This window comes from Nerophis ophidion, linkage group LG29, assembly GCF_033978795.1.
Source record: "Nerophis ophidion isolate RoL-2023_Sa linkage group LG29, RoL_Noph_v1.0, whole genome shotgun sequence".
Taxonomy (NCBI): domain Eukaryota; kingdom Metazoa; phylum Chordata; class Actinopteri; order Syngnathiformes; family Syngnathidae; genus Nerophis; species Nerophis ophidion.
Genome location: NC_084639.1, coordinates 15,981,248 through 16,001,362, shown reverse-complemented (window position 1 = coordinate 16,001,362; position 20,115 = coordinate 15,981,248). Strand labels below are relative to the sequence as shown.

General features: G+C 39.1%; 1 protein-coding gene across 2 annotated transcripts in view; it reads right to left on the bottom strand.

Moving 5' to 3' along the window:
• Nucleotides 1-1,414: 1,414 nt before the first annotated feature.
• The window catches only part of adad1 (adenosine deaminase domain containing 1 (testis-specific)), a 51,458-nt gene continuing 32,757 nt past the window's right edge, over nt 1,415-20,115 (bottom strand). For both annotated transcript variants that reach the window (XM_061891589.1, XM_061891591.1), the window contains exons 8-13: nt 19,071-19,238; nt 18,831-18,906; nt 9,961-10,111; nt 7,674-7,908; nt 4,352-4,484; nt 1,415-1,793 (exon numbers count right to left, since the gene is read on the bottom strand). In XM_061891589.1, coding sequence (XP_061747573.1) covers nt 1,680-1,793; nt 4,352-4,484; nt 7,674-7,908; nt 9,961-10,111; nt 18,831-18,906; nt 19,071-19,238 — 877 coding nt within the window. In that variant the 3' untranslated portion in view covers nt 1,415-1,679. The remainder of the gene's footprint in view (nt 1,794-4,351; nt 4,485-7,673; nt 7,909-9,960; nt 10,112-18,830; nt 18,907-19,070; nt 19,239-20,115) is intronic.

Below are 20,115 nucleotides of genomic sequence, written 5' to 3'. Positions count from 1 at the left end.
GTGGAAACTCAATTTGCAAACTTAATTGTTTCCTAAACAGGGTTGGTAAATCGAATAGTCGCATAGTGAAGCACATTTTTCCACTAAAAACAATGTAAATATGAATAATGTGTTCCAGCCTCAACAAAAGTCCATATTTTGGTGAAGGTTTGTACAAAATATAAAGTGCTATACAGTACTGTTTATTTAACGAACACAACATAGAGGTGACAAGTTAAATATCTCTATTAACAAGCTAAAACAATAACAACTAGCTAAACTGTGCTATATGTGCTGCTCCGACAACATGCCGCACACACAAACAGAAGCCCCTTGGTGCCCGCACAAACAATCAGAAATCACAGGACTGAACCATATTGTTTCAATAAACATTTTAAATAGTCAAATCCACTTACAGTACTTTAACATTGTCAAAGACACAGCTCACAGGAGGAGATCAAGGAGCAGACAGAGGGAGAGTAGAAGAGGGCGGGGCCGTGTGTGTGTGTGTGTGTGTGTGCGTACAGTTTTTGCAAGAGCCCCCAATGAACGAGAGGTAGTCTTCTCCTACTCTGTGAAATAGGTCCAGTTTTTTCCAGAAAAGTCCATTCTCATCACAATAAAAAACTGTTACAAACCTTACTCAATCTCTTCAATACGAGCAAGCACAAAATGAAGGAATAAAGCATTCATACGCTGACATGGTTCGCACAAAAGGGGCATATTTGCGTGATCCTAAAGTCTGTAAGTGGAAAAGTTTGCAAAGGGTCTGTAAATGGAGGTTCCACTATTCTTATTACCTACCTCATATTTCCTGGTCAGTCTGCTGATTAGTTGGAACACAGCAGACACCTACCATGAATTGATTAAACAAGTTGAAAAACTTATTCGGGTGTTACCATTTAGTGGTCAATTGTACGGAATATGTACCGAACTGTGCAATCTACTAATACAAGTATCAATCAATCAATCAAAAATGGAGGTTTGTGTATTGTTCAAGCATGACTCAAGACGTTTCTACTTTGGTCCCTCTGGCACCTTATCACCACTGTTTGAAAAACACTGGCTTATAGTAAAAATAAAAAAGGACATGTACATACAAATTGTTGATCCCTGGACCACAAAAGCATACGGTTTTTCCTTCTTCTAGCCAATACAGTGTGGCAGTATAAGTGGCAAGCCCTCAGACAGGACTGATGAAAGTCAATACTGTTCTTGTACAGACTACAGTAAATAGGCAGGAAACCAAAGTGTTTCCTGCATGCTTGAGCAAAGTCTGCATCAACTTGAAACAAAAGATATTGACAGCTTTCAGTTCATACCTTGAGTTTTTTTTTTTCAGCCTTTAGAGTAGCAATTTTGAGCTTTTCCTAGATTACCGAATTTACTGTATGCGACCAGCTCATGGCGGAACCTAAAGACCGGACTCAAAATGTTTCAGTTTGGAAGGTTTTACTGTGGAAAGTAAGTACAATACAAAGAAGTCATGAACTCAACCTGGCCATTTCCGACACACTTGGGAAGTACTGATTTAAACATGAACAATAAATACCGTATAAGCAGTAAGTCAAATGAAAAAGCTACGTAGCTGGGAAACTATGAAATGTTACAAAACTTGTACATACAGTATTTATCATAACTATATTCCTTTCTTTAGAACATTAGACAGACAATATGGACAGGGATGAACAATCATACATTTACATGTTGAAAGTGTCACTGACCAGAAGCTTGTCTGGCCAAGGACCGTAGCCTTGCTGCAACAGGAACGCCCTCAGCACATTCTTGGCCTCCTGGTACAGCTTGGACATTCTCTTTTGAGAGACGACAACATCACGTCAGTAAGACCGTTAGCAAAAAAATAAAAAACGGAAGGCAAACATGACAAAAACATTACCATACATACATGTACAATAGTGATCATCTCATGTACAGTCCAATCAATCCATCTTTATATGAAAACAATACGTTTTTCTTTTTTGTGTGTATTTTAACTCTTGAATAAACACAAAAATTTACTAACAATTCAAACAATAGGAGTCAATAATGTGCCTATAAAGCGCTCTAAACAAAACAAGACATTGGATTCTCTTGTTCAGGGGTGTCAAACTCGTTTTCATTGAGGGCAGTACAGTACAGGCCAAAAGTTTGGACACATCTTCTCCTCATTCAATGAGTTTTCTTTATTTTCTTGATTATTTACATTGTAGTTTGTCACTGAAAGCATCAAAACTATGAATGAACACAGTTATGTACTTATCAAAAACAGGTGAAATAACTGAAAACATGTTTTGTATTCCAGTTTCTTCAAAATAGCCACCCTTTTCACTCTTGGCATTCTCTCGATGAGCTTCAAGCACACCTGTGAAGTGAAAACCATTTCCGGTGACTACCTCTTGAATCTCATCAAGAGAATGCCAAGAGTGTGCGAACAAGTAATTAGAGCAAAGGGCGGCTATTCTGAAGAAACCAGAATATGTACAGCTGGGATAGGCTCCAGCACCCCCTGCGACTACGTAAGGGACAAGCTGTAGAAAATGGATGGATGGATAGAATATAAAACATATTTTCAGTTATTTCACCTTTTTTTGTTAAATACATAACTCCACGTGCTCATTCATAGTTCTGACGCCTTCAGTGACAATCTACAATGTAAATAGTCATGAAAACACATCGAATGAGAAGGTGTGTCCAAATATATATATATATTTTTTACATAAGCTGCAAAAAAATAGTTAAATTTTACATTAAAAACTGTCAGCTCAGTCACCAGAATTTTACAGTAAAAGCAGTGTCTTTTTTTGTACAGCATATAAAAAAATTGAATACTGGAGATGGAAAAACAAAACCACTGTTTTCAGCAGTAAAATTCAAGCAACAGAGCTTCCAGTTTGTTTTTTTGCCCTAAAATCTTGTTGTTTTAATGTTTATGTTTGTTTTCTTATGATTTAGTGTCTTATTGTATATGGAAAAAAACAGTACCAAAGTTGATTTTGTGGTACAAAAAACTCAGTCAGCGGAATTTAAACGTAAGATCTATTGTAAATTTTACAGTGTACAATTTGATTGATCATTTGTTTTGAAATCATAAGTCAAAAAGATATTTAAGTAGAGTATGTATCTTTATTTTGTCAAAAAATATTTTTGGAATACATGATAATGATATTGTATTTGAAATAATATGCAATTGCATGCTGTACATGATTTTAATGTCAAAAGGGAAAGAAAATATTTAGTAAGATTAAGCATTTTATTAAGGCATATTGCCAGGCTTTAGCGGGCCACGTAAAATTATGTGGTAGGCCAAATATGGCCCCCGGGCCTTGAGTTTGGCACCTGTGCTCTTCTTGGTCTGATGAATGATCAGACAAGTAGTCATTTCCTTTCCGCATGAATCCCCACACAGAAGTGTGAAAAAAAAAAAAAAAACCACAAGGAATACGAGTAATAGGCCATTTGATGAATTGTCACCTGGACAATATCTTTGATGTGAAGTCAAAACTGTAATGAGGTCAAACATTTATTTGCAATGTATTCACATGATCCAAAGTTCAACTGTCAGTTAACCTCCTGACAATCATCTTCCTAACTGAAAGGTCCACTGCAGAGGACGGCGCGTTTCAGGAAGTGAAAAGTTGAACATTTTCGTGTTACATTTGTTAAAATAGTTTACATTTTCACACACTCCATACACACTCAATTTACATGAAACACTTTATGTCCCTGCACCATTCTTTGCACTTATAATGCTCAAATGTTGTAATTATATTTATTACCAGAAACATGTATTTTTGTGTGTGTTCAATTACAGTAAGTGTGTTCATCCCCAATATTACTGCTGCTTCATTTTACATATTTATACCAAGCCTTTATTTTTTTGAGAGTACCATAATAATATTGTACCGTTGCCTTAATACTGTGAGATGTTGATATCATTACATTACTTGTAAATGTTCTTAATTGAACAAGTATCAAATAATTATAGTTGCACATTACTTAGACATACAAAGTCTTGACGGCAGAAGTGTATTAGAAAGTATCAAGAATCAAAAGTGTCCGTATCGTCCAACATACTGAGTTCTAAGCTTGAATTATTGGTGTCGCAAAAAAAAAAAAAAAATGCCACTCCACTTGAACTTAAAGACAGCATAATTCTATTTGAGACGTTTAATAATAAATAGGTTAGTGTTTTTCATACCTACCATTGTCTTTTGGAATGTTACAAAAGGTTTGTTCAAGTCAAATGATTCACACTACAATATAATCAAAGGATGTATGATCCCTGCTAATATCGTATCGGCCAATACTCAAAGCTCCAATATCAGTATCATGTCAGAAGTGAAAAGAATGAAACTTTAACATATGGGGCTACCTTGGCTTCTCTGTATGAACTTGTGGCCAGCAGCTCCTGCCTCTGGGCCGTTTTGGCTACCACCTTGAAGCGGTGAAGCATTGCGGCTTTGCACAGGCGGCTGGCCAGAGCTGAGCCACTCTTGAAGGGAGATCTTGAGGTGATTAGAAAAACAAAACATAGCGTAACGTCACAAGCAAAGCAGTACAAGGGTGGACTGGAAACTAAGGCGGGAAACAAGTTCGGGGAGGTCAGTCCACCTCTGGTGTGCCAAGATATGAGAATATTTTCCCAAAGGAAATTATGGAAATACAAAGGTTTTAGAGACTGAAAATTAATCTTAAACAAAATGCATACCTGGAGAAATAGGGATGCCACCAATCAGTATCGGACAATTGTCGTGTAAAAAACTATGTAATCTCCATTGACAAGTAATGCATTTTATTACCGATCACAAACGCTGATCCCCTCTGGCTGACACTGTGATCATTTTTAGTCCCATAACTGACAAGCAGCACACAGCAAATGATGTGTCTCCATTCAGTGTGAAGCCGTTCCTCCAAGCTAACAACCGTTCCACTAAGGTTGGGGTCAGCAACCCGCGGCTATAGAGCTACAAGCGGTTCTTTAGTGCCGCCATAGTGCCTTCATGGATAATGTATGAAAATGGAAAAAGATGAGGTAAAATGTATATTTTTTGTTTCAATATGGTTTCTATAGGACAAATATGACACTAATCTTCCAAACTGTTAGAAATCCCACTGTTTATATGAAACATGCTTCACTGTATTTGGCTAGTGCCGTTTTGTCCTGCTAATTTCACAGTCTTTTAACTAACCATAGCTTGTACAACTTTCTCCAACGCTGCCACAGAAAGACGTGTTGTATGCCATTCTTTCTTTGTTTCATTTGCAAACTTTTTATGCTGTGCATGAATGCACAAATGTGAGCTTTGTTGATTGTATCGACTTGAGGGAGGGCCTGCAGTAAACTTTGTCCATAGTGCAGATCGAGGGCCACTTGCGGCCCGTAGGTCATTTTTAACGGCCTGCGGCACATTCTAAAACCGTTTGTAAAAAACGGATGAAAAAAAACCAACATAAAAAAAGGTGATATGTAACAATAAAAAGTTGCAATGTTGACTATAATAACAGTTGCAATGCAGGGTGTATTTTTTCATTTATCCAAAAATAATGAATCGAACTCAGTGTGGTGAATTATTGAGGCTCCAATTACTTCACTTCAAATATTCCTCTTTGAAATATTGTTTGTGAAAAATATTGCATATTTTGTGTTTGCTTTTCTGACCACATGGCGCAATGGATTATAAGGCGCACTGCCAATGAATGGTCTATTCAGATTTTTTTTTTTTTTATACATTAGGTGCGCCGGATTATAAGGAACATTAAAAGGAGTCATATTATTATATATGTATTTTTTCTACATGGAAAACAGTTCTACACATATCTCTTATGTTTGACTGCCACCGACTGGTCACTTATTACACCAAATTAAATTGCTTCGAGGTCAGTAAGCAAAACCAGAATTATTCCGTACATTAGGTTATAAGGAGCACTATCGACTTTTGAGGGAAAAAAAAGGATTTTAAGTGTGCCTTATAGTCCGGAAAATACGATACATAAGAAAATTGGATTTGACAAAAAAATCAGAATCGGCCATCCAACCCTGCAGTGTGAACATAGCCTATGATACTGGTTCTACGCATAAGCTTTATGAATCACAAAGTTCTTTGCAGCGGCATCATCCCTACATTTTTTTTTTTTACCACATTTGAAGTCTTCAAAGTTTAAAAGAAGTGTTCCCCACATTTCACTTTAACACCCCTTGTTGAATTTGGAATTCTATTTAGTGAATGTTTTTCTTGGTGCAATGCAGCAAACTCAACACTTCCAGAAGCTAACAGTCTCTTAAAGGCCTACTGAAACCCACCACTACCGACCACGCAGTCTGATATTTTATATATCAATGATGAAATATTAACATTGCAACACATGCCAATATGGCTGGTTTAGTTTACTAAATTACAATTTTTAATTTCCCGCTAAGTTTCTTGTTGAAAACGTCGCGGAATGATGACGCGTATGGTGACGTGTGTTGTGACGTCTCGGGTTGGAGCGGACAGCACCACACACGGCTAAAAGTAGTCTCTTTTCATCGCATAATTACACAGTAATTTGGACATCTGTGTTGCTGAATCTTTTGCAATTTGTTACATTAATAATGGAGACGTTATATAAGAATGCTGTTGGTGGAAAGCGGTGGATTGCAGCTGCCTTTAGCACCGAAAAACACAATCGGTGTTTCTTTGTTTGTTGTGAAGCTTTAACACAGAGCGGTCAAGCGAACATGTTTCGCTACGTCAACGAGCAAGTTTTTGGATGGGAAAATTGTGATATTAAGTCGGCTCTTCAGTGGATTATGGGACCTCTTCCTGTAGCTGTCAAAAAGGCAGCTGTGATCTTGGCTCCTCAGCTTCTCTCAGACACACTGCATGGCGTTTACCGCAACCATCCGACTTTCAGGTATGTTAGTATAATCTCACTAAAATACTATTAACACAATAAGCAGATAAGGGATTTTCCAGAATTATCCTAGTAAATGTGTCTAATTACATCTGAAACGCACCCACTGCCGCCACTTTTTCCTTTTTTATTTTATTTATTTTTTTAGTGACTCACTCTAACTTTTCTCATCCACAAATGGTAAATGGGTTGTACTTGTATAGCGCTTTTCTACCCCTTTTTAAAAGGAGCCCAAAGCGCTTTGACAGTATTTCCACATTCGCCCATTTACACACACATTCACACACTGATGGCGGGAGCTGCCATGCAAGGCGCTCACCAGGACCCATCAGGAGCAAGGGTGAAGTGTCTTGCCCAAGGACACAACGGACGTGACTAGGCTGGTAGAAGGTGGGGATTGAACCAGCAACCCTCAGATTGGTGGCACAGCCACTCTACCAACTTCGCCACGCCGTCCCCCAAATCTTTCATCCTCGCTCAAATTAATGAGGAAATTGTCGCTTTCTCGGTCCGAATAGCTCTTGCTGCTGGAGGCTATGATTATAAACTGTGAGGAGCCCTACAACCCGTGACGTCACACGCACATCGTCTGCTACTTCTAGTAAAGGCAAGGCTTTTTTATTTGCGACCAAAAGTTGTGAACTTTATCTTCGATGTTCTCTACTAAATCCTTTCAGCAAAAATCTGGCAATATCGCGAAATGATCAAGTATGACACATAGAATGGACCTACTATCCCCGTTTAACTAAGAAAATCTCATTTCAGTAGGCCTTTAATCACAAAACAAAACATACACTCACTCGTCTACGGTCCTGCCAGTCAGACCATCCACCACTTCCACAGAGCTGTCGCCTTCGCACCAGTTGATACTGGAGGTCACCTGGTCGTCGCCATTGCCGCCACTGGCCACCGGCGGCACCATGCTGACGTGAGGCCTCACCATGCAGTAAAACATGGGCAACTGTGAGGTGATGGTCTCCGTGCGATGGATCACGGCCCTCTCGATGCCACGAGTGTCCCCGTGCCCCATGTCACCTGAAAAGGAAAACAAAAAGCTTGAGGGACTTGAAAAAATGGTTTAACAAAAACATCTATCTATGAATCTCAGAAAAAATTAAAATAATGTTATTTGGTAACAGTATAAGGGAAAGTCAAACAGAAATAGATGGAGGAGATAGTGAAAGAGTAAAAGAAAACACATTTTTGGCTTTAATAGTAGATGACAAAATGAACTGGAAACCTTATGTAAAAAATATACAACATCAAGTAGCAAGAAACACGTCAATAATGAATAAAACAAAAAATGTTCTGGAAAAAAAATAATTTCATATTCTTTACTGCTCACCAGTGTTACCATATCTGAGTTATTGTGTAGAAATATATGGAGACAACTACAAATGTGCGCTACATTCAATAACGGTGTTACAAAAAAAGATCAGAATAATACAGAATGTTGAATATATATGTATAAACCGTTTATTTATTAAATCACAAATATTGAAATTCAACAATTTGGTGCATTTATAAACAGCTAAAATGATGTACAAAGCAAACAAACTTCTACCCAAGAATGTACAACAATGTATTCTCAACGAAAAAGGAGAAAAATAACCTTAGAGGAAAATCTAATTTAAAACATTTATATGCGCGTACAACACTTAAAACTTTTAAAATATCGGTATGTGAAATTAAATTATGGAATGGATTAACTAAAGAAATCAAACAAAGCACCAATATGATCCGGTGTAAGAGACTGTTCAAACTACAAGTGTTCACAAAGTACAAAGAAGAACAATTATGAACATCTTGAACCTTTTTTTTTTATATAAGGATTATGTATTTAACATGCGTTTACTTACTATGGTATATTGATTATTTATTTACTGTCCTGTTACAGAGAACAAGGAAATGGGATAAAATTGCTATGGTATGAAAAGGGGTAGGATTAAATAAGCGTCACATCTTCCTACTCCCTTTTGGATGTGCTTTACTGAAACAACTACAAAACCAGTGAAGTTGGCACGTTGTGTAAATAGTAAATGAAAACAGAATACAATGATTTGCAAATACTTTTCAACCTATATTCAATTGAGTAGACTGCAAAGACAAGATACTTAATGTTCGAACTGGAAAACTGTTATTTTTTGCAAATATTGGCTCGTTTGGAATTTGATGCCTGCAACATGTTTCAAAAAAGCTGGCACAAGTGGCAAAAAACAGACAGAGAAAGTTGAAGTTAGCTTATCAAAACTTATGTGGAACATCCCAAAGGTAAACAGTAGGGATCAGGTGGGTGCCATTATTGGGTATAAAAGCAGCTTCAATGAAACGCTCAGTCATTCACAAACAGGGATGGGGCGAGGGTCATCACTTTGTGAATAAATACGTGAGCATATTGTCCAACAGTTTAATAACATTTCTCAAAGAACTATTGCGAGGAATTTGGGGATTTCAACATCTACGGTCCGTAATATCATCAAAAGGTTCAGAGAATCTGGAGAAATCACTGCACGTAAGCAGGCTGTACTGCATCAAAAAGCAACAGTGTGTAAAGGATATCATCACATGGGCTCAGGAACACTTCAGAAAACCACTGTCAATAACTACAGTTTGTCGCTACATCTGTCAGTGCAAGTTAAAACTCTACTATGCAAAGCGAAAACCATTTATCAACAACACCCAGAAAAGCCACAGGCTTTGCTGGGACCGAGGTCATCTAAGATGAACTGATGCAAAGTGGAACAGTGTTCTGTGGTCTCAGTGTTGTTAAAAGGAAAGGCCATGTAACAGTGTTAAAAATGCCTCTGTGCCAACTTTTTTGCAATGTGTTGCTGCCATTAATTTCTAAGTTAATGATTTGCAAAAAAAATTTATTTTCTCAGTGTGAACGTTAAATATCTTGTCTTTATAGTCTATTCAATAGAATATAAGTTGAAAAGGATTTGAAAATCACTGTATTCTGTTTTTATTTACCAAATACAAAACGTGCCAACTTCACTGGTTTTGGGTTTTGTAGAAATATGTGATGCATTACATTGTATCGTATCCATGTTCCAAATAAACGGAGATTGAACTTGTCCCACTTGCCGATAAAGATGCTGTGGACGTAGACAGGCTCGATAAAGTGGCTCAGCAAGGCTCCCTGGTAGCCCAACACTTGCCATTGGGCGAGCTTGTCTGCGGCTGACATGCTGACCATCTTGGGGCTAGAGTGCTCAAAGGTGAGAACTGGGAACACCTTTAAAACAATAACCACATTAGGAAAAAAGTAGGGTGGAATGTTACGGCAAACAATCACGATTATTTTTGACTGAAATTGAAACAATACCACAATTGATTAATTTGAAGACTAAATGTACATTATATCATATTGTAAATACAAGTATATTATATTATATTACATTTTAAATACATGTAAACCAGGTTTATTCAATTGACGGCCCCCATCAGGCCCGCCAAAGCTTGTCATTTGGCCCGCCGAACGTCACCCAAATAGGCCTGTGAAACCATTCAAACTAGGGTTGATCATGTGTGCAGTACTCCTGCCACCATCCAGTGGGCAAGAGCGAGGCAAGTGTGTCACAGTGAAGCAGCAGTGGGAAAAAAATTAAATAAATTGCAAAAATTGAGAGTACCGTTCGAACCTCTTAATACATGTAGTGCTAAATCAAAACCAGTAAAGGGTGATAATGTTAGTGAGAAGTTTCAATGTTTAGTGTGTGAATGTTGTGTAATTTCAGTGTGTAAACATTTCTAGTTTACAGTGAATATATTTACACTAAACCTTTTATTTATGAAAAATACACAATGAATCCTGTTGTTTATATTGTCAGTCTTACAAACCTAAATGAAGGAAGAAGTGTGAAGAATTAAAACAAAGGAATGAAAATAATTCGAAAGGAGCATCAAACCAAGAAAAACTGAAGCTTCTCTATCTTTACTAGCTGCAGATGCTGGAAACGAGTAGCGAGGGCAGAATAATGAATTTATTGACTGTAGTGTGAGAGCCGATGTGTTTACTTTACGATTAAGTCTCAAAGAAATAAAACCTGTGGAGGCACTTTTTGATGAAACATCCACATTTCGATGCTTAGGCCCGATCATTTGGGCTCTTGAATCTGCGGCCCTCTTCTTTATTTAGTTGAATAGCCCTGATGTAAACAATCATGGCGCAACACCACAGCAAGATTGACGCCACCACACCTTCAAAATATTTTTTTGTTTGTTTTCTATAAACACCTTTTTTAAACATGAAAATACATTTGAGTGATATATTGTATGAATGTAATATACTGTATTTTAGGGTTGTCCCGATACCAATATTTTTGTACCGGGACCAAAATGGATTGTGATACTTTTCACTACTTTTCTAAATAAAGGGGACCACAAACAATTGTATTGGCTTTATTTTAACAAAAAATCTTAGGGTAAAATCAACATATATTTCTTATTGCAAGTTTGTCCTTAAGTAAAATAGCGAACATACAAGACAACTTCTCTCTTAGTAGTAAGTAAGCAAACAAAGACTCCTAATTTAGCTGCTGACATATGCAGTAACGTATTGTGTTATTTATCATTCTATTATTTTGTCAATGTTATTAAGGACAAGTGGTAGAACATGAATTATTGATATATTTGTTCATTTACTGTTAATATCTGCTTACTTTCTCTTTCAACATGTTGTAACTACACTTATGTTAAAATGTAATAATCATATATTCTTCTGTTTGACACTTTACATTAGTTTTAGATGATACCACAAATGTGGGTATCGATCCGATACCAAGTAGTGACAGGATCATACATTGGTCATATTCAAAGTCCTCAAGTGTCCAGGGACATATCTCCTGAGTTTATAAACATAATATGGCTGGAGAGCTACTTAAATGAGAGACAGCAGATTGTTCAGATCAACCAACATCAATCTACACTCATGAACATTACCTGTGGAAATTTTCTACCATCCAATATACATAACCTATTCCAGATGCTCACCAGAGTTAAAGTTTAGGAGTAAACAACAAATTATATCTGCCTGAATTTAGAACGACTTTAAAATCAATGTGCATTTCAGTGAGTGGAGTCACTCTGTGGAACAACTTAGGGGACGAGTTAAAAATGTGTTCTATGATTCAATTTAAAACACTGTTTAAAAAAGAAGTACTGAAGAAGTACGAAGAGGAAAGAGAGTGATGCCCTCAGCACAGAGCGATGGGAGAGAGTGTTGGGCCTGTGTGTGTGTGTGTGTGTTTTGTCTCATACTAACAGTTGTACTATTGTATTGTTAGTGTACAGGAGTTTTTCTTGTTTGTTTGTATGGTATTGTTCTTGTATTATTTTATTTTTGTATCATATTGTTTATGTTAAATGTGGAATGAGTTAGAGGGGTTGGGATATTATAAGCATCTGCTTAATCCAACCCCTTTCCAAGCCTTGCACAAATGTCTCTGCCAAGATGTAAACAAGTAATTGTTGTACTGTGCAGATTTGAAATAAATACTTCATTTCAAATAAATAAAAATAAAAATATATATATTTTGTAATGTTACAAAATATCTACATAATCATACAGTGTTGGCGTTAAAGCACTTTTTGTCTCTTTTTACGCATTGAAATAAGAAAGGACGCAAATTTCCGGTAGTCAGTGCGTCCTCAGTATGCAGATTACATTTTTTTACCGACTATGAATCCTTCAGGTCAAAAGTCCGGTGTGCTTGTTTTTTTGTGTTTATTAATTATCGCTTTCCGTCGGTGTTTTTTTTTTTTTAGATATATATATAATATGCTACAAAGACAACATATTTGATGTTCAAACTGATAAGCACTTTTTTTTGTTTGCAAATAATCATTAACTTTAGAATTTGATGCCAGCAACACGTGACAAAGAAGTTCGGAAAGGTGGCAATAAATACTAATAAAGTTGAGGAACGCTCATCAAACACTTATTTGGAACATCCCGCAGGTGTGCAGGCTAATTGGGAACCGATGGGTGCCATGATTGGTTATAAAAACAGCTTCCTAAAAAATGCTCAGTCTTTCACAAGAAAGAATGGGGCGAGTTTGATTGATTGATTGATACTTTTATTAGTAGATTGCACAGTACAGTACATATTCCGTACAATTGACCACTAATTGGTAACACCCGAATAAGTTTTTCAACTTGTTTAAGTCGGGGTCCACGTTAATCAATTCATGGTACACCCCTTTGTCCACAACTGCATGAGCAAATACTCAAACAGTTCAAGAACAATATTTCTCAAAGTGCAATAGCAAGATATTTAGGGATTTCAACATCTACGCTCCATAATATCATCAAAAGGTTCAGAGAATCTGGAGAAATCACTCCACGTAAGCGGCATGGCCGGAAACCAACAATGAATGACCATGACCTTCGATCTCTCAAACGGCACTATCAAAAACCGACATCAATCTCTAAAGGATATCACCACATGGGCTCAGGAACACTTCAGAAAACCACTGTCACTAAATACAGTTGGTCGCTACATCTGTAAGTGCAAGTTAAAGTTCGACTATGCAAAGCGAAAGCCATTCATCAACAACATCCACAAACACCACCGGCTTCTCTGGGCCCGAGATCATTTAAGATCGACTGATTCCAAGTGGAAAAGAGTTCTGTGGTCTGAAAAGTCCACATTTCAAATTGTTTTTGGAAATATTGGACATCGTGTCATCCGGACCAAAGGGGAAGCGAACCATCCAAACTGTAATCAACGCAAAGTTCAAAAGTCAGCATCTGTGATGGTATGGGGGTGCATTAGTGCCCAAGGCATGGGTAACTTACACATCTGTGAAGGCACCATTAATGCTGAAAGGTACATCTCTCTCTCTCTCTCTCTCTACGTTGTCCATCGTTTGTAGATGGTGATATTGGCATCTCACCACTGCTGAGGGACAGTTTCATGCTTCCACACGTTGCTGATGACAAGGAAAAGGGCACGGATGGAAGATCTCTGCAGGGATGTTGTTAGGACCAGTGGTCTTGTTGTCTTTCAGAGACCTTATTGCACTCTTAATCTCTCCAAAGGTTGGTGGAAGGTCAAGGTCATGGATGGCTGGGTAGTCAGGTAGTTCCTCAAGAACTGAGGGGTCTGTTGGGGTGGGCTGATTTAGCAGAGTTTCAAAGTGTTCTGCCCATCTTTCGGTGATGAGCTTCTGGTCTTTTATGAGGGGAGTACCATTGTTAGACTTTAGCGGGGAGACAAGGCAGTTTCTTAGGCCGTAGATGGTTTTCACTGCATCGTAAAAGTTGTGCATATAATTTTTGTTGGCATAAGATTGTATTTCAGCTGCCTTTGATATCCACCACTCATTCTTCAGGGCACGCAACTTGGACAGCAACTCCCTTCTGGATGTTTGCCATTGCTGTCGGAGCACAGCTGAAGTGGGGTTGTTGGGTCCAGCATTGTCTGCTGTGTGCATGTGTTTGAGCATGGTGGTTATTGCGGCTGTGTTGTCATCAAACCAGTCCTGATGTTTTCTGCGCTTATAGCCAATGGATCGGGATGCTGCCTCATAGAGCCTGGAGCTGATAGAGGTCCATTTGTCATCAATGGAGTAATCACTCTCCAGAATATGCTCGATGTCTTCCAGGTTTTCGGCCAGAGAAAAACGGAGATTGTCCCGAGCCATAGGATCTGCTAGCCGGGTACAGTCAAGCCTCTTCTTCCCTGACTTTTGAAGACGGATAGCAGGGCGTACTTGCACCCGGAGTCTGGTTATAATGAGCCGGTGGTCGGTCCAACACTCAGCTCCTCTCATTGCACGAGTTAGTGATACGTATTTTATGTCTGAGCGTCTCACAATGGTGTAATCAATCAGGTGCCAATGTTTGGAGCGTGGGTGCATCCAGGATGTTTTGTGCTTATTTTTTAGTTGGAAGATGGTGTTTGTGATGATCAAGTCATGCTCAGCACAGAGGCTTAGCAGCCGTAGGCCGTTAGCATTGGCTTGTCCAATGCCATGCCTGCCAATGACACCACTCCACACGTTGTCCTTCCCGACTCTGGCATTGAAATCGCCCAACAAGAAGATTTTGTCCTCCTTAGGTGTACGACGGAGGGCTTCATCTAATGCCCGGTAGAAGCGGTCTTTAACATCTTCCATTGATGGTAGCATCAGTGCTTTGGCACTAAGAAGGGTGGCATATCTTTTCTTAGCCAGAGGGATCCTGAGTGACATGAGCCTTTCACTTATGCCAATCGGTGTTTCTGGGAGTTTTGGTAGGAGGCTGTTTTTTATTGCAAGTCCCACACCGTGCTGATGCTCCCCTCCTGGAGGGTATCCTTTCCAGAAGAAAGTGTAACCTTGCCCTTCTTCCTTCAGAGATCCTTCATCCGGGAGTATGGTTTCACTAAGTGCAGCAATATCAACATTGTAGCGGTTAAGTTCCGCTGCAATGAGTGCATTTCTGCGCTGTGGTCTATCAGTGGTGACGCTAGTGTCCAGGAGTGTCCTTATGCTCCATGATGCCAGTTTAAGAGGGATTATTTTCTTTGCTTTATTTCGACCGCGGAGTGGAATTCCCGACAGGTGCGGTAGCCTGTCTAGGATGGTTTTGAGTGGGCAATGTTTGGGCCACCTTACTAGGCCCTTCCCCAGTTGGGGTGAGCAGTGCAATCCTAAATAGGGCTGCTCAGACGTACAGGGGTCTGCTGAGAGCAGCTGCCACTCAATTTCAGCTACTGGCGACCATAGATAGCCCTGTACCGCTGGTGTGCAGGGTTCTGACTAAGAACTTCCGGTGCATTCATACCTGCTCCCGTTATCAGACACCCCATCACCACCAGACTTTGTTTCATTTCTGATAGCTGGTCTCACCGAGGCAGAGATGAATACCTGCGCAGAGGAGCTTGTTTAAAGTGCCACTGGGGGTGCGCATGTCCCAGCAGCACTTCTTTACTGTGAGAGGGTGGGATCCGGTGGCAACGGGAACCCAGGACGACCGGCACTCTTCCACAGTTGCAGGAGGCTGCCGGAGCTCCAGTTTTTGGGAGGACCCCCTGTCGTGTGCCGCCAACCACGTTGCTTTTCTTTCAGGGTGTGCTCCCCTAGCCTTTGTCTTCCTAGACTTTCCCACAAGGCAGCGGGTCTTTGAGGTATCCCTGGCTAGGGGGCAGTCAGGTACTAGGCCTTTGCCAAGGGCCACCTTGGGTAACAGTAGTTAAGGGGTTAACCTCCTACTGCCCCAAGACCCCTCAAAGAAGAGCCTCAACTGCCGGATGCACTTTAACGTCATGCCCAGGACATTAAAGTAAGGTAAATACATGTTTTGGAACAACATATGCTGCCATCTAAGCGCTGTCTTTTTCATGGACGCCCCCGCTTATTTCAGCAAGACAATGCCAAGCCATATTCAGCATGTGTATAACAGCGTGGCTTCATGTAAAAAAAAAAATAAAAAGAGTGCGGGAAATTTCCTGGCCCGCCTGCAGTCTAGATCTGTCTCCCATTGAAAATGTGTGGTGCATTATGAAACGTAAAATACGACAGCGGAGACCCCGGACTGTTGAACGACTGAAGCTCTACATAAAACAAAAATGGGAAAAAATTCCACTTTCAAAGCTTCAACAATTAGTTTGCTCAGGTCCCAAACCTTTATTGAGTGTTGTTAAAAGAAAACGTGATGTAACACAGTGGTGAACATGGCCTTTCCCAACTACTTTGGCACGTGTTGCAGCCATGAAATTCTAAGTTAATTATTATTTGCAAAAACAAATTAAGTTTATGAGTTTGAACATCAAATATCTTGACTTTGTAGTGCATTCAATTAAATATTGGTTGAAAAGGATTTGCAAATCATTGTATTCCATTTATATTTACATCTAACACAATTTCCAAACTCATATGGAAACAGGGTTTGTAGCTTCAGCCAGCGTCATTTTGATAGTAGGTTAATATGATAAATGAGTTAAACTTGTATAGGGCTTTGAACTCAAAGCGCTGACACTATTTCCACATTCACACATTGATGGCGAGAGCTGCCTTGCAAGGCCCTAACCACGACCCAACAGGAACAAGGGTGAAGTATCTTGCTCAAGGACACAACGGATGTGACTAGGTTGGTAGATTGAACCAGTAACCCTCAGGTTGCTGGCACGGCCACACACCCAACTTCGCCACGCCGTCCTGTCATAATATAGACACTTACGTCATGTGTTGCCTTCATTATAAGACTTATACACGGCTTTTACATTTTTGCGGCTCAAGACAGATTTGTTTTTTGTATTTTTGGTTTAATATGGCTCTTTCAACGTTTAGTGTTGCCGATCCTTAGGTTAGGCATACCAGTGCAGTGTCAAATAAAAAGTAGCAACCAAATGGTGTGATCCCAAACTTCTGGTTAACGTGATCTTTTTTTCAACTCATACGTTCACTCATCCGTTTCACCATGACAATCTCAGAAATTGTATGCACGTTGCGCGGTCCATGAATCGGTTTCTTTGACCTTAACATTTTTATGATTGTGCGAAGCCAAAATTTAACTCAGAATAATTGTCCAGCACTAGAAAAGAGCTGCATGTACAGTATTTTCTGGACCAAAGGGTGCACTGGATTATAAGGCGCACTGCTGATGAATGGTCTATTTTCGATATTTTTTCATAAATGAGGCGCACCGGATTATAGCGCCCATTAAAAGATTTTTATTATTTTATTTTATTTTCTAAATGGAAAACACTTCCTTGTGGTCTACATAACATGTAATGGCGGTTCTTTGGTGAAAATGTTGCATAGATGATGTTTTAGAGATCATCTTCAAGCCGCTTTCTGAGAGTCGCTTCAGGATGCGCCATTTAATGGGCGGTCTTATTTATGTGGCTCGCCTTCGGCAGCGTCTTCTCCCCGTCATCTTTGTTGTAGCGGCATAGCGTGCAAGGAAGGGAGTGAAAGAAGTGTCAAAAGATGGAGCTAACTGTTTTAATGACATTCAGACATTACTTCAATCAATAACAGAAGCAGCATCTCCTCATCCGGAAATGTGTCCCGTAAAAAAACGTACGATCCGAACTCTCTAACAACAGAAGTTCCTTGGGTAAATAATGTAAACTCACTACACTGGTATGTTTTAGCGCTTTTATGACGAGTTTACTGACAAATATAAGTAATGACTTTACCATTACTTTATATTAGAAATGGCAACAGCGGAGGATGAATGTCTCATAACAAGAAGAAAGAGAAAAAGAAGAAGCTTATTGACTATGGAGTCACCACGGACTACAAAGGCAGACGCGTGGAATTTTTCAGGACTTATGCAGATTCCAAATACAGATCAGAAGGTCCCAGAAGGTAAGAAAAGTTGCTTTTGAATAATATTGCATAACAAAACGCCAGATATGTCTTACCTTACACACACACCATAATAATACTCCTATGTTGAAGCCCAGTACAATTCATAAAGCGGTGCAGCTTCATAGCTTACCAAAGTTGTACTAAAACATTTAGATTTTTGAACAGTGTTCTATATTTTCAATGGAACATAAAATGTGTTGTTTACTTGAGTCATATTGCCATCATAGTGCAGTCTGCATGTATCTCTTATTACACCATGTACCAAATAAAATTGCTTTGAGGCCGGTAAGCAAAACCAAAATTATTCCGTAAATTAGGTGCGCTGGGTTATAATGCGCACCGTCGAATTTTGAGAAAAAAAAGAAGGATTTTAAGTGTGCCTTATAGTCCGGAAATCAAGGTACATAAAAATATTGTATTTGACCAAAAAAATCAGAATCGAACATCCAACCCTGCAGTGTGAACATAGCCTAAGATACTGGTTCTCGGTATTTGCTTTAAGAAGCACAAAGTCCTTTGCAGCGGCATCATGCCTACATTTTTTTTTTACCATATTTGAAGTCTTGAAAGTGAAAAATAAGTATTCCCCACATTTCATTATTGCCTTATAGTACGAAAAATATGGTAAGTCTGTGAAAATTGTACAGCACCTTGCCCTCTACTAACAGGTGCAGGCCGAGCTCGTTATTCATCTGCCATGCGGAAATTGAAAGCGGGTTCAGGGACCTGTAACACATAAAATGTCATCTTGTTTCGGTTCAAATTTTAGCCTGCTACGAACACAACAAAACCTCAACTTACCAGTGTCATTGGTTTTATGACAGAGTAAGTAATTTTAAACAGTTGTATCTCAAATCATGATTTAAAATCAATTTAATTGGTGCTCTCACAGGTTAAAGGGGATCTCCGTGGCTCCCTTTGGCAGCTGGTTTACATAAAGGTGCAGCGTGATGCCACTCTTCAAGCTGAGGAGGCCACCCTTGTTGTGCTGGAAGATGGACATCTCGGTCACATGAGCCGTTGTGCTGTAGAACAGCAGCAGGTGCTGGTAGAAATATCTGCGTGGGGGGAAAAAAAGCACAGTTGATGATCAGGAGGGTGCATTTAAGTATGTCCTGGACTTTGCTCAAAAGGGTAGCTGCACTTTTGGGGGTGTTTTTGACCATCATTCACAATCCTTGTGAGACAAGAACATGAATCTTCCTTTTTTTTATGCAATCTAAATTGTAAATAAACAATACCAAGAGGCGACTAACAATACAGGTAATGGGGATACGATCTGTGCTTTAAAAAACATCCAAAAGCCTCCATCAGCGGTTTACATACATGCTGTAAGTATATTAGTAATGTAATAACAGGCTAAGACTGGGCTGATAACACGATACCAATATTAACATCGCGATAGACGTTTAAAATCAATATCAATATATAATGTGATCGATAGAACGTTCGATTAATATATTTTTTGGGTCGGAAGAAACCGGAAAGAAAAAAGCATGGTTGGTTGCATGAACATGGGAACTTGCTGTTTGGTATGATAGCAAAACAGGAAGTGGTTGTGAAAATAGCCAATTGCGTAACAGCATCAAACATTAGGTTTGATTGCACCATCTCGCTGTCGCTTCTCAGCACAGAGTGAGAAAAAAAATAAAAAATTAGTGCTGCAGAGAGCAAATAAATTGTGGATAAAACAGGAAAAGTCACCTCCACGATATGGCAGTTTATTTGACCTTTCCAAACAGACTGCAGTCAGTTCATCTCTACTTTTCAACACGTTCGTTCCCTATGTACATACATATATACAAACACACCAGAGATGCGCGGTTTGCGGTCTCATCCGCGGGTGGGTGACATGACGAAAAAATAGATTTTAAATAGATTCGGGCGGGTGGCGGTTGAAACATTCTAAATATTTAATATACAATGTTAAGAGTT